This window comes from Cyprinus carpio, chromosome A15 (genome assembly GCF_018340385.1).
Source record: "Cyprinus carpio isolate SPL01 chromosome A15, ASM1834038v1, whole genome shotgun sequence".
Taxonomy (NCBI): Eukaryota; Metazoa; Chordata; class Actinopteri; order Cypriniformes; family Cyprinidae; genus Cyprinus; species Cyprinus carpio.
Window position 1 is genome coordinate 19933856 of NC_056586.1, and position 14905 is coordinate 19948760.

General features: G+C 37.5%; 1 protein-coding gene across 5 annotated transcripts in view; it reads right to left on the bottom strand.

Annotated features, from left to right (window-relative positions):
- LOC109104380 (stAR-related lipid transfer protein 13-like) overlaps positions 1 to 14905 on the bottom strand; it is an 88481-nt gene that overhangs the window by 49550 nt on the left and 24026 nt on the right. For 3 of the 5 annotated variants that reach the window (XM_042771418.1, XM_042771417.1, XM_042771416.1), the window contains 3 exons: positions 11667 to 11834; positions 10669 to 10806; positions 1840 to 1870 (listed from right to left, as the gene is read on the bottom strand). In XM_042771418.1, coding sequence (XP_042627352.1) covers positions 1840 to 1870; positions 10669 to 10806; positions 11667 to 11834 — 337 coding nt within the window. Of the gene's footprint in view, positions 1 to 1839; positions 1871 to 10668; positions 10807 to 11666; positions 11835 to 14905 lie in introns of those variants that run through there. The other 2 variants (XM_042771419.1, XM_042771421.1) reach the window with 2 other exon arrangements.

Below are 14905 nucleotides of genomic sequence, written 5' to 3' on the forward strand. Positions count from 1 at the left end.
TCTGGCTCTGCAGCAGAGTGACATCATTCAGTCTCAATGTCCCTGCAGTAAAATACGAGAGGGGAAATACTACACCACATGTGCCCTTAACTCGACACTTTTCTTTTATAGCATCATTATTGTTATTACTATTAGCATGGCTATCCAATCGAAGACACATAGTTAGTTGTTCAATTAAATAAAAGTGACAGTGACATCCAAAGTGGACAGATCCATTTAAACAAAAGCTGAAAGATTCTAAATAATAATAATAATAATAATAATAAAATTAAATATAATATTTAAAAAAATATTTAATAATATATGAAATCATTGTATTTTTATTTTTATGCATTTTATTTATTTATTTATTTATTTACAAGCACATCAAGCTAAGTCAAATATTTCTTCTCAGCCTAACAGTAACAATAGTCTGGTACACCCTCCTAATTTTAACTGGATCCCACAGCATGCCAGGACACAGAAAAAGGGCTATAAACAAGGGTCTCTCCAGACACTAAGAGGAACAGAAGAGCACCTGTCTGTCACTCATGCTACATGAATGGATTGAGAAAAGAAAGAGTAACAGATAGTTTATCATGTGGAGAAAACAAATTATAAGATCACTTTCTTTTGGTTTTTCTGAACTTCCATCTTGCTTCCTTTCTTCTGTATTTCTTAATTTCCTTCCTTTCTTCATTCCATCTCTATTTTTCTTTCCTTGTTTATATATTTTATCATTTTCCTATTGCTTCCATATTTCTGTCCATTCTTTCTTTCTGTTTTTACATTAGTTCATTCTGTTCATCCTTTTTTCCTTTTTTTGTATTATCTGTCCCATTGTTCTTTTCTTTGACATTTCTTTCTTTCCTTCCTTCTGTCTTTCTCTTTCATGCTTTATATTCTTTATATTTTTTATCTTCTTTCTGTTCTTCTTTTCCTTCTTTCTTTCCCTCTCTTCTTCTTTTATCCTTCCTATTACATTTGTCCCATTGTTCTTTTTCTTTTGCATTTCTTTTTTCCTTTACATGCACCTTTCTTTCTTTCTTTCTTTCTTTCTTTCTTTCTTTCTTTCTTTCTTTCCCTTCCTTCTGCATTTCTTTCTTTGCTTCCTTCCATAATTCTTTCTTTCTTTCTTTCTTTCTTTTAAAGCTTGCATCATGTCCTTGATGGCATTCCCCATATTTCTCCTCAGCATTCCCAGCTCTTCCTACTATCCTGTAAATGCAGTCCGTAAAAAGTAACATTTTCATTTAGTTTAACTTGCAAAAAGCTTATTTAACTTGTAAATACAGTTAGCAAGGTCACACAGCAAAACACTGCCTGAGAATATATTAGAAATGTGAGATTCTGAGATTTCAAACTGCAACATCAGTCAAGATTAAAGGAAAGTCTATTCCAGTCTGGGATAACAAAACAAGAATCTTGTTTCATTCTTGAATTAGTCACGCTCTGGACAAACTTCAGGACAAGCTCGGTGCGCAATTTGAGCAAAGAAGTCTATAATGTATCAGCTGTCACTTGAATACATGCTTTAGTGATTTGATTACATTAAGAAGCAATTCAAACAACTTCTCGCTAAAAACCTGATACACCTCCACAATAAACCGGTCTAATTAGTGAACATCTCTTAACTGATTAGAACAAAGATGTAGGATGTAGGATATAACATCTTAATCTAGGGGATACAAGTTTATAGGCTTATAACTTTCAGAAACTGCATTCCAAGAGGTTCTTTTACACCTTAAATGACAAACGCATTTACCCAGTCTGATAAATTCACTAAAAACATTACTGTGCCTATCCAAACACATCTTATTGCAAGCCCAGTTTGATATATAAAGGAAAATGAGAACTCACCAGCGCCTGCATGCCTCTTCTTGTTGGACATCTGAAAACAAAATATAAAATCTGTTAAAAACAAACATCAAGGTTGAGTTAATATTTTCATAACAGTTTAACAGTAACCATATTACATAAAATGGTCTCATGAAGCATCAAAGCACACGACCTGAAGTATTGCTCCTCTCCCACAGTGGATAAAATCAACACCTGACCACTGAATTTCCTCCCACAGATCTGCTGAACGGTACCTTGACCTGACCTCACTATGATTTACAGTGCTCTTACCCAGCCAAGAGAGAAAGTGCTACTTGTTTAGAGAGAGGGTCATGTCCAACATTCCAGCGGTAATCAATGAGAGAGCTGTTTTTTCTAGTTTCACCTTTCTGCTACTATGCTAAGGTATCATGTGCCCTGTGAAAGATATCACGGCACTCTCTTATGCATTCATGTTACAGAAATGCAACTTTTCCTTCTAAAACCAAGCGATTTATGATTTGGGTTGCACTTTATGTAATTATTATGACTTTATTTTATACATTTATACTACAAACCAGATTCCAAAAAAGTTGGGACACTGTACAAATTGTGAATAAAAACAGAATGATGTGGAAGTTTCAAATGTCAATATTTTATTCAGAATACAACAAAGATGACATATCAAATGTTTAAACTGAGAAAATGTATCATTTTAAGGGAAAATAAGTTGATTTTAAATTTCATGGCATCAACACATCTCAAAAAAGTTGGGACAAGACCATGTTTACCACTGTGTGGCATCCCCTCTTCTTTTTATAACAGTCTGCAAACGTCTGGGGACTGAGGAGACAAGTTGCTCAAGTTTAGGAATAGGAATGTTGTCCCATTCTTGTCTAATACAGGCTTCTAGTTGCTCAACTGTCTTAGGTCTTCTTTGTCTCATCTTCCTCTTTATGATGTGCCAAATGTTTTCTATGGGTGAAAGATCTGGACTGCAGGCGGGCCATTTCAGTACCCGGATCCTTCTTCTTACGCAGCCATGATGTTGTAATTGATGCAGTATGTGGTCTGGCATTGTCATGTTGGAAAATGCAAGGTCTCCCCTGAAAGAGATGATGTCTGGATGGGAGCATATGTTGTTCTAGAACTTGGATATAACTTTCAGCATTGATGGTGCCTTTCCAGATGTGTAAGCTGCCCATGCCACACGCACTCATGCAACCCCATACCATCAGAGATGCAGGCTTCTGAACTGAAAGCTGATAACAACTTGGGTTGTCCTTGTCCTCTTTAGTCTGGAAGACATGGCGTCCCAGTTTTCCAAAAAGAACTTCAAATTTTGATTCTGAACACAGAACAGTTTTCCACTTTGCCACAGTCCATTTTCAATGAGCCTTGACCCAGAGAAAACGCCTGTGCTTCTGGATCATGTTTAGATATGGCTTCTTTTTTGACCTATAGAGTTTTAGCCGGCAACAGCGAATGGCACGGTGGATTGTGTTCACCGACAATGTTTTCTGGAAGTATTACTGAGCCCATGTTGTGATTTCCATTACAGTAGCATTCCTGTATTTAATGCAGTGCCGTCTAAGGGCCCAAAGATCACGGGCATCCAGTATGGTTTTCCGGCCTTGACAAGGGTTGACAACCCACAGAGATTGTTCCAGATTCTCTGAATCTTTGGATGATATTCTGCACTGTAGATGATGATAACTTCAAACTCTTTGCATTTTTCTCTTAGAAACTCCTTTCTGATATTGCTCCACTATTTTTCACCCCAGCATTGGGGGAATTGGTGATCCTCTGCCCATCTTGATTTCTGAGAGACACTGCCACTCTGAGAGGCTCTTTTTATACCCAATCATGTTGCCAATTGACCTAATAAGTTGCAAATTGGTCCTCCAGCTGTTCCTTATATGTACATTTAACTTTTCCGACCTCTTAATGCTACCTATCCCAACTTTTTTGGAATGTGTAGGTCTCATGAAATCCAAAATGTCTATATTCTATTGTGAATAAAATGTAAGTTTAGGAGATTTGTAAATTATTACATTCCTTTTTTACTCACAATTTGTATAGTGTCCCAACTTTTTTGGAATTGGGTTTGTATATTACATCTAGTTAAAAACTAAAGTTACATCAAAATGTGTGCACGAAATGTATTGAAATCCTGAACCTTAAAGTAGCAGACTCTGTGACTTAATACGGTACTGTCAACCTTTGCAGACCGATCCAAAATTGCTTACTAACTTTTTTCCCGCCTTGTCTGAGTGAGCAGACCCAGATGCATGGTTAATTTCAGCAGCAGAAGCAGCAGATGTCTACTAAATACAACAATGATGTAAAAAAAAAAAAAAAGATGTTTTGTTGACTCTCAAAAGGTTAGGGGCATTTTACATTAAAAGGAAGCAGATGTGGTGTCTGGAATCACAGCAACCAACAAAACACAAGTCATTTTAGTGTAATTCAACACATTAAGAGTATTAAAGCTGTTTGAAGTGCCTGTTGATCATTGTTTGAGTATTCCCTCAGCCGTAAATGTACACTGAGGCCCTCTGCCCCTGTTTAATAAGATCTGCTTTTAGGCTGTGAAATTTTGCAATGAGGGGTTGAATTTTTACCGCACATCTCAAAGAGTTATGATGCTAAAACGCAAGTATAACTGAGGGTGTTACCCTCATAAACCAGCTTAAACAGTGCATGAAAAACTATAAAGCGAGACCATTTCTAGGTATGTATATTACATGTTATTTTTGCCAAGACTAGCGGGCCGCTTACTGGAATGTCGCCTTTCAAAACAAGTTTGCAGAGGATTACGATGAATTCTAGGAAGAAAGAGCATGAGCACGAGTAAAGTCCTGCTGTGTTTCAAAGTGGTAATTGTCACTGACACGAATGACGGTTACATGACATGTAATTAAGCATCAGTGAATGATGACTAGCTTTAGGAAGTGCCTCCTTACAAAAACAAATATATTGCTGAAGTACCCACTCATCCATCAATCAACCTGACAGCAAAATGAACAACAAAATCAAATTCAAGAAATTCAAGTAAACACCATTATAAACACCAAATACAAGAAAACTGAAAAGCACAATAAAAGAAGGGGAATGTTGTTTTGACACATGTGGTCTATACTAATAAGCTCCTTCCTGGGATACGTGTAATTTTCTTGGAATTGTAGGATTCCTGTGTGTGAATGATGATGACTTTCTCAGTCAGAAATAATGGATAGATAGACAGATAGAAAATAATAATGCCTGAGGGGAAACTGAGGAAAACTAACTGCGTGAGTTACACTGCATTGGCTCAGAATGAGATACAAGATCCTAACGCACCAAAAAGAAAACAGATGCCGTAATTTCCAGAGGCAAGGGTACCGATAAGTAAAGTTTGCTGCTAAAACAAACATCATTTGGGCTGAATCTGAATTATAAGTTGTTGGAGATTTTGGATCATATAACAAATATATAACACAGCCACTGAAGTTTAAGACATAGTTTTGTATGTCTGGGATACCCCTACAATAAATTTTTAGCGGTTTTATTTGGCATGCGTGACTAACGTCTATCATAATATTCACCGCACTGGAGATCCATGAATGCATGTTTGATATTACACACGTTCCATGTGAAACTGATACTGACTGGCCTAAACTGACTCATGTAAAGCAAAAATGCAATGTTACAACTCATTTTACTACCAAATGTGCAATTTTTTTCAGAGAGAGATGGTATATTAAACAGTTAATATGATTGATCAGTGATGTCCACCAAAAAGAGAAGGCATTTCAAAGGCAGGTATAATAAAAAATATAAACCCGCATCTAAATATGGGCCTACTTCCATATATAGTATGCAAAAAAACAGTACATGAGCCAAGTAGCATGTCTGAATTCATAGTACTTATGAAACAGTAGGCGAAAAGTATCCGGATGACTTACTACTTCCAACAAGATTCTGAAGTGTGATGCCATGGGAGAGGACTTGTGAAATGCAGTGAAGCTAAGTAACTGATCCCATAGTCATCAGTGACAACATGGCGGAATGTAGTACATTCGAGTTTTATTTATACTACACATTCATACTATATAGAACATTTTTTTAAATGGTCTTGAAGCAAGTTTCAAAGTGAATGATGTACGTACTATACAGTATTCAGTTTTGGGTGAAACATTTCTTTTCTCTTAGAAATAACAAAAAAGCCCTTCGGCATCCACTTCAAAGTGACCCCAGAGGTCTCGGGGCCAGATGTGGTCCCAAGCGCAAAGCCTCATCCATCTTGCATTCCATGAAACCCCCTGCAGCAGGACAACTTTTCTATATTTAGCTCCCTTCTTCAGCCTTGCTCAATCCATTGGAATATGTTCCATCTTGTTTCCTCGTTCTCCATCACATTCAGCAGGGTCTGTTGGTGTTCTGACGGAAGGCCATGGACCATCCATCTTCCAAGCTGAGGTGGGTGGTATTTTTGAAGTTGACATCTACAGAACATCAGAGAAATGCAGCTAGCATGACGCAGGGTCTTGGTTGTGTTATGGCAAAAACAGACTTGGTGAAGTGTGCAGTTAAGGAAAGAAGGAGGAAAGAAGGAATAGGTCACTGTCACGGGTGATGCTGCGGACAAAAGTTTTCTGGTGTATCTCATATGTTCACCGTGGAATCTGTGCATGCACTAAATGTATAAACGGAGGGTATATCAGCTTAATACAGCCCATTTTTTGCACAAGCCTGTGTCTGTTTTCCAAAAAGGAAACAAAAAAGCAGGGTTGAGTAACTGGGGAAATGAAAGATGACTTAAAAGGAAAGGATAATGTAGGATCAACCCTATTTCCAAATTAGTCCTGCTTTTAAAGGGAACACAGGGAAGTTGAATAAACACCTTATGTTAAAGCTTCTGAAAGTGCTGTATATGTTAAAACCCACTTTGAGAGCTGTTCAGCTTCTAGGCTCTTTGCCAGAATGCCTCTCAAAGCTAGTGGTGGTGAAAGGTCCACGCATCGCTGCATACATTTTGTACGTAGGTAAATGTGTGTGCATTTCATGCACAGGTTCCACATGTAACAGTCTGGCCAACAGGAAGTGCAAAAAGATGGGCATCGTGCCAAAGGGGTCAAGGTTTTCCCAGTTAGCCCCTTCTGGTAGATGTTGTAACTATACACCATCAGTGGCCAAAAGCATTTATCTCCATTTTTTAATTATTTTAGTTTTTTTGTTATATAGTTTTAATTTCAACTAATGATAAAAACACTGATAAATGTAAGTTTGGTATATTTATAGCATAGTATGTTTAAAACAATGAGTGTCAAATTGCATTTTATAACTAAACAAATGGAGCTGTAACCTCTGAATGATAGCAGGCAGATAAATTTTCAGGCGAATCATGGGTCACTGGAAGCTGTTTACACAAAGCATTCTTTATTCTGCTTCCAGCGTCATAGGAAATGTGAACTTTCATTGCATGAGCAATTGTTTTGGGAATCTTTGAGAAGGATGTTATGATTGTTTCGATGAGCGTATGTAAGGCCACATGTCTAAAGAATGTTGATACTGTCATTATAATGTATGCAATGTAGAGAATTTAAAACAGATCACACAGTGTTCTAGTAACTAGTAACCTAGTTAAAAAATATTTCACCCAAAAATTAAAATTCACTAATTTACACAACCTCAAGTTGTTCCAAGTATTCTGTGTATTCTGCTAAACTTCAACAAAACAAATATAATACAGTTTTGGAGGGACATGAATAATAAATGATAACAGAATTTCCATTTTTAGGTGAAATATTGCCTTTAAGTCAGACGTTAAAAAGTTCTCAAAATAAATTGCAAATTCACAAGATATTAAAAGTATCCCACAAAAGCAAGAGAGAGAGAAAAAACAAAGAGCAAAATGGCTTTGACCTCTCAACCCAGCTGTATTTTGACACTTTGCAGTCCCAAACTGAAGTTTAACCTCTGCTGGAGCAGAACAAATCCTGACCTCCTGAGTTGCACTTGGCCATGTAATCTATCTTCATCCTATTGAGTCGCTTAGCTCCCCTCTCCTGCCCCAATCAAGGACCCCGCAGGGAGTTGGAGAGCCAGCGTGGACCCTCCACACAGATGGATGGAGAAGACTCAGCTTCCCATCGCTCACCAGCACCTCCAGTCTTTTACAACAATGGGTTGAGGTTGAGGAATAGGTTAGAGGCAGTGGGAAAGTGTTTTGTAAAAGCATTTCTGAGTTCACACAATGAAATCAATTCTAAGTGAGCTACCAACATGTAATTAAGAAAATTAAAGCAACAGTTAAAATTGAAATCTAAAATTGAAAAAATTGACTTTCATTGTATGGACAAAAACATTATTCAGAACATCTTGATTGTGTTTCACTGAGCCAAGAAAGTCAATAGGGATTGGAATGACTTGAGGATGAGTAAATTATGACAGAATTTTCTTTTTAGGTGAACTATCCCTTTAAAATGATGCAGACAGAGCAAATTCGGTGCTTCCACAGTGGGTTCTTTACAGAATGGAAGCTACATTAAAACAGGGGCTTACAACATCTTAAATAAAAGCTGGTTCCAAATTAACAAGCATTTTGAGCTGTGTGTTTTCTTTAAAGAATTAATGACGGTGTCAGCCATGGTGCGGTGTAGTAGTGACGTGATTGACTGAAACAACCTCTTTCACAGTGGTTGATGTTATAGCACTAATAAATAGATGGGCTATGTTGGCCCAGATCCTTGTGAGTCATTTTATGACGTACAGCTTCCTCGTAACACTATGTCAACATAAACGTACTCTCAATGTTGATTCATGAACCGTTTTAAAGTAGATGATATGTCTAGCGTTTGAATTTGAATCAAATTTCAACTGAGAATGCAGACTGAATTGAAAAAAAAAAAAAAATGAAAAAAATAAATAAATAACACAGTGTACATTCTTGCCAGAACAGAAAAAAAAAGTTTACTGAAAAATATTTATAAATATACAAATATATTTCATTTTATTTCACATTTCAATATGTTTCATTTTGTTTAACTTGATGTACTAAAATAACAAAAACCTTCAAGACCAAGTAGCAGATGTGTGTGACCGCAGGAACACCTTCTTCACAACAACAAGAGGTGAACGAGGATAGCAGGCTGGGTGAGAATCACAAATTGTGTTAATGTTAGAAGACAGTTGGTAAAATGCCAATGGAGCTTTGTCGTCTCCATGAGGGTGGCCTACATTTATTCCAGTGGACCGAAGGCCTCCACATGCCCCTGGAGCTTTTGACCTGCTAATCTTCTCCAAGAACCTCAAGACTTCATTTCGACAGAGTGTACAAAGCCAAATCATTCTATTACCCCCTCCAATCCAATCCAACTCTCCCTCCTGCGCTCTCACACACTCTAACAAACACCATCACATCCCAGATCCCTGCCAGAGGCCTTTAGTGGGGTTCCCAAACACGGACCGCAGAACCTACCAGTGCCGCTTCAGCAGTGCAGAGATTAAACAAACACATCTGGCCCAGTTCTCCAGCCGGACGGAAAAGGACAGAATTCCCACAGATCCTGTGCTCATTTAAACCCACTGTTGTTTATCAGATATTGTTGTGGAACAATGCAAGAGAGTGTATTCCTTTGAAATGAAATATATTCACGATGAGCTAAAAGGAAGAGCTGGCGATTGTTTGTTTGTTCTCTTTGCAGGCCAGGGTGGCTTGAGACAAAAGTCCATGAAGTCCACCATAAATTGCGGTCGATCTGAAACCGGACTAAAACGGCTGTAAATCAGCAGTGGCTATCGACCGTGAAGAGGCTTGTTTTCCATCCTTTGCATGTCGGATTCGTTTCCAGAATGATAGAACATTCCTTTCTGTATCTTCCACGTGAGCCCCAAACTCGTAAATCGCTCAGTTGTCAAGTCTCTCTGTGCTTCCTTTAAACAGCAGGACAAGCACAGTCTCTCCAAAAAAGCCTTCTCTGGTTGCAAACAAACTCCAAATGTTTAAAAGATACGGCCAGAAACTAAACCCTTACCTTCACAACAAAAATACTGCATTCTTTAACGTTTATGTAGTAAACCTGAGGTCAAAACCGAAGAATGCAAGACCTTTAAATATAATAAATTGGAAAAGAGTTGTTTTAAACTGTAATAATATTTCACAATATTACAAAAATTTTGATCAAATAAATGCTTGATAATTATAGAGGACTTAATTTAAAAACATTTTGGAAAAGGATGGTTTACATTGAAACAACTATCAAAAAATCTCATTATAAAACCTGGTTTAGATGTTTCAAAATCACTTTTTAAACTAAGCTACACTGGTTTGAAATCCAAATGTGATGGCCTTAAATGGCCCACTAAAAGAGTTCCTTTGGTGTCGCTCTGAATTCATTAATTCAATTCCCCAGACTAAAGGGGAATCCTGTTTGGATTAGCAAAGGAAAATCTATTTAACTTAGTCCCACTAATGCAGAAAACCCATTAGAAATGCAGTCCCAGGACATCAACCTCAACCTCAGAGACTTCTCAGAATGGACGTATGCCCTGGTCACTGACACACAACGTGTTCATTAGGAAACGCTTCACAGAGCAAAGCTAAGCCACTGATCACATGGTCTACTGCTCAACTCTTCTCAGTCGAAACTAAACCAAATACCAACAATACAAGAATTCTGAGTTATAAATCAATAACATTAATAAAATATTTGGATACTTTTTGACACAGTTCAATTTATGAATTTAATTACATTAATAAGAAAATATAATAATATACTTACAGTATATAGACATTGTATATTTTAAAACTGACAGCTACTAACCACAAACTAAACAATTCAATACAACACAAAGAAAAATCATATAAAAGTAAGTTCAGATGCTCACCTCTGTCTTTTTACCATGTGATCTTCCCTGAGAGGAAGTGGCTCCCGCATGTCTCTCTTGGCCATGCCGTTCCCTCATGTCAGTTCTTCTAGCCATGTTTTTCCAGTTGAGGGACTGGTTCACCCCCACAGCTCCACTCTGAAACGACAGTACAACAGCTTTTAGCGTGGGATGGGACACACTTTGACTGGAACGGATGACCTCTGGAGATGACTATGAGAAGTGGTCAGTTGCTAGAGACACACAGGCAGACACAATCTCAACAGAACATTTTAAAGAGCATGGAAGGACTTGAGGGAAAAATGATGACCTAGTCCAGAGTAACATGCAGCCGTAAATCTTGTCTCATGATGGATGTCGTGAGGGCTCTGAAACCATCAAGTCTTTCCACTAACTATCGCTAAAGGACATAGTGATACAAAAAGATCGCCAAGCACAAGACATCATTGTCTTGAGGAACCAAAACTTTTGTCTCTTGCTATGAACCCTTGCTACAGGGTGGATATGTTGCGAGTTTGCATGAGCTTTTTTTTTGAAACAGCATTGAGAGTTCCCCATGGCAAACTCCCAAGACAATGGAGCTCTGTGTCAGTGTCTCCAGTCTGGTCTAGTCTCTGCCAGCATGCAGCACGTTCTATTTAACCCATGTCACAGACAGACACCATGCACTAGCACATCAAGCTATTGTTTATGTGTGTTTATATATATATATATATATATATATATATATATATATATATATATATATATATAAAGCCACTTTGAAAGTACACTATCAAAAAATAGAATAGAATAGAATAGAATAGAATAGAATAGAATAGAATAGAATAGAATAGAATAGAATAGAATAGACAATTGATCAGATATGATTTGGATAAAATCCAAAAACAGATTATGCACATTTCAAAGAAGCTATAAGGCACCATATTTTCCATCAAACGATTACTGATCAACAAACTATGTACATTATATTTAACATGAAACAAAGCGAGAGTGACCTGCAGGGATGCTCTGTCATTAGTGGTGTGTCTCCGGGCGGTGTTGGGTGTGTGGGAGGGGGAAGAGCCAGCACTGAGAGCTTCCTCTATGTACAGATTGAGCTGATCTAATCTCTTCATTAGCTGGATCATAGATTCAGACCAGGGAGACAGGACCTGAGAAGACTCCTGCATGCAGACAGAAGAGACATAGGACATCACAGACAAACAAACACTAAAAATAAAACTGATTAGACTCACATTAGACTCGGCCATTCAGTCAAGGGTCTGTGTTTCTTTTGATGTACACAATAACCAACTTGATGAGTCAGCAATGAAATAATAGAAATTACTTCACACTCCTCAAATCCTTAAAAGAAAAAACAAAATACACAAAAAATAAAAACACAAACACACAAACACATACACATATGAAAAAGATAGATAGATAGATAGATAGATAGATAGATAGATAGATAGATAGATAGATAGATAGATAGATAGATAGATAGATAGATAGATAGATAGATAGACAGAACAATGGATAGAACACTAGATTGAACAATAGATCAATAGACAAAGAAGAAAATGATAAGATAAGATAAGATAAGATAAGATAAGATAAGATAAGATAAGATAAGATAAGATAAGATAAGATAAGATAAGATAAGATAGATAAGATAAGATAAGATAAGATAAGATAATAGCAGTTATATACTAGCATTCATATTAGACAAATGTCCCAGTGCCACACTCATTTGAACCAACACTTGCGATCAACCCAGCTGGCATTGAGGTCCAAACATAGTCGTGTGGTATTGCTCTTCTTTCTCCTCACTGCTACTTTCACTGCTCCCCAGACACCCCTGCCAAAGACTATAAATAGACTGTCCTGTCCAGCTCAGACAGAGCCCAGGGTTCCTGGGCTATAAATTACTTTCACCTACCTCACTCACCAAGCCGTAAATCAACAGAGTTGCCCCTTTACCAACAGGAAGTGGAGGGGCCAAAGAGCAGGAAGAGGGCAAAGATGAACTGTGAGGAACATTTAACAGTAACGTCCTGGTGAGGGAGCCACAGCAGGCGGAAACACTAAAGTCCTTCATGGGATCTGGAGCCCCAAGGCAAAGATTACGGCTCCCTCTCATCCTCACACAATGATGCTATTGACGGCTGTCATGCTAAAATGGGACACACTTGTCTCAGGCAGCAGAAATACATGGTTCGGTTGAAAAGGGGGGTCACATACAAGGCATGTAAAATCTCAAGGAATGTGGGTGGTAAGACACTTAACCAATTAGACTCAAGATGCTGACATTCTTTCAGAGACTGAACAAAGAGGCACAACAGTCTCTGCCTTTCTAGAACAATTTTAAATGATACACTACCATTCAAAAGTTTTTTTTTTTCAGTATGCTCATCAAGGTGGCATTTGATCATAAATAGAGTAAAAACAGTAATATTTGAAATATTATCACAAAATAGCTGTTTTCTATTTCAATATATTTTAACGTTATTTATTTGTGTGATGGCAAAGCTGAAATGTCAGCATCATTACTCCAGTCTTCAGTGTCGCATGATCCTTAAGAAATCATTCTAATATGCAGATTTGCTACTCAAGAAAAACTTCTTCTTATCATCTATTTTGAAAACAGATGTGCCCTCTTATTATATTTTTTTCCAGGTTTGGGTGATGATGAAGAGGTGCTGAGTTTGGGCTGCAAACACAAATGTAGAGGACCAGGATACCAAGTAGGGGTCTGAATCTGTCATGACCTTACAATGTCCAGTCTGCCTGACCTTTGAGTTTCACAAGCCAAAACTAGCAAGAAGCCTTTCTTGTTGTCCCTCTTAAGACATCAGCGCCACTCTGTCGTGCCATTCTGCGACGGACCATTAACTCTGACAAAAGACGATGCATTTGTTTATAATGTTCAAATCTGACCCCCATGCAGAGTCTTGAGTGAAAACAATTAGTGTCTTCTCAGAAATAAAGGAAGATGTTGTTCAATAAAGTTAATAATCAGACTTTAAAGCTAAGGTTTTATTTCTGAGTTTATGGTAATGCTTTAAAATATACAAATAAATTCAAATAAATGCTGAGCCTTTTAACTTTCTATTCATCAAAGAATCTTAAAAAAATGTATTAAGGTTTTCATCAAATTATAAAGCAGCACAACTGTTTTCAAAAAAAAAAATTTGAGCAGTAAATCAGCATCTTAGAATGATTTCTGAAAGATCATGTGACACTGAAGACTGGAGCAATGATGCTGAAAATTCAGCTTTGCATCACAGGCATAAATTACATTTCATATTATATTAAAATAGAAAAAATATTTGAAATTGCAATAGTATTTCAAAATATTATGGTTTTGATCATATAAATAATCGCAGACTTGTTGATATTTAATAATATTAATGCAGCCTATCTACAAATACTGTTATTTATTGTTCATTCATGTTTGTTCATAATACATATCATGAACTAATAAGTAATTTACACAACAGAAAATGTCAAAAAATGTAGGCTATAAGTATAATGCACAATCTAGAATATTAAATGCTGTTAAAGTACTGCATGCTGTACACACCAAATAAATACTGTAAAGTGTTTCTAATTTCACTTACCGGTATTTACTATTATTCTTAAAAAACAACAAATATAAAGAACTGATTGCCTAAGATATGCAGATTTTTAATGAAAAACATAGTGTCTTGCTCCATTGGAATCTGTTCCTTGCACAGAATGTGTGGTATTCATTAACCCAGCATCGGTTACAACACCCATTTCCGCCTTGTCAGTCGTGAGAAAATACACTTGTCATGGCAACTAGGCCGGTATGAGTCAGTCCCACCAGATCAGCTCATCATTGTTATCTTCCACGCTGGACAGAATGGCCGAGGACCATAACTGCACCGCCGCAAATTGGCCACATTGTAAATCTCAGCACTGGCCCATTGACATGGAAATGAGGAGTCAAGTGCCTGGCTTTGGCATTGCTCTGGGCTTCCTGCCATGGCCATGCCACCCACTGAGCGTGCCAGCCACCTCCACCGAGAGAATGTAGCAACATGTCATCCTTAAAGGCCACCAGCCATAATCTGTTTGCTGAACTGCTTCAAATCCAGGTCAGATAAGACTCTAAGGAGGAAGAAAATTCTCCTATTTTTTTGTTACAGAACCGTTCTCTGTCAAACTGAATGTCTTTCCTCACAGGGATATGGACAGGCTGCTAAAAATGCAGAGTTTTCCACAATTC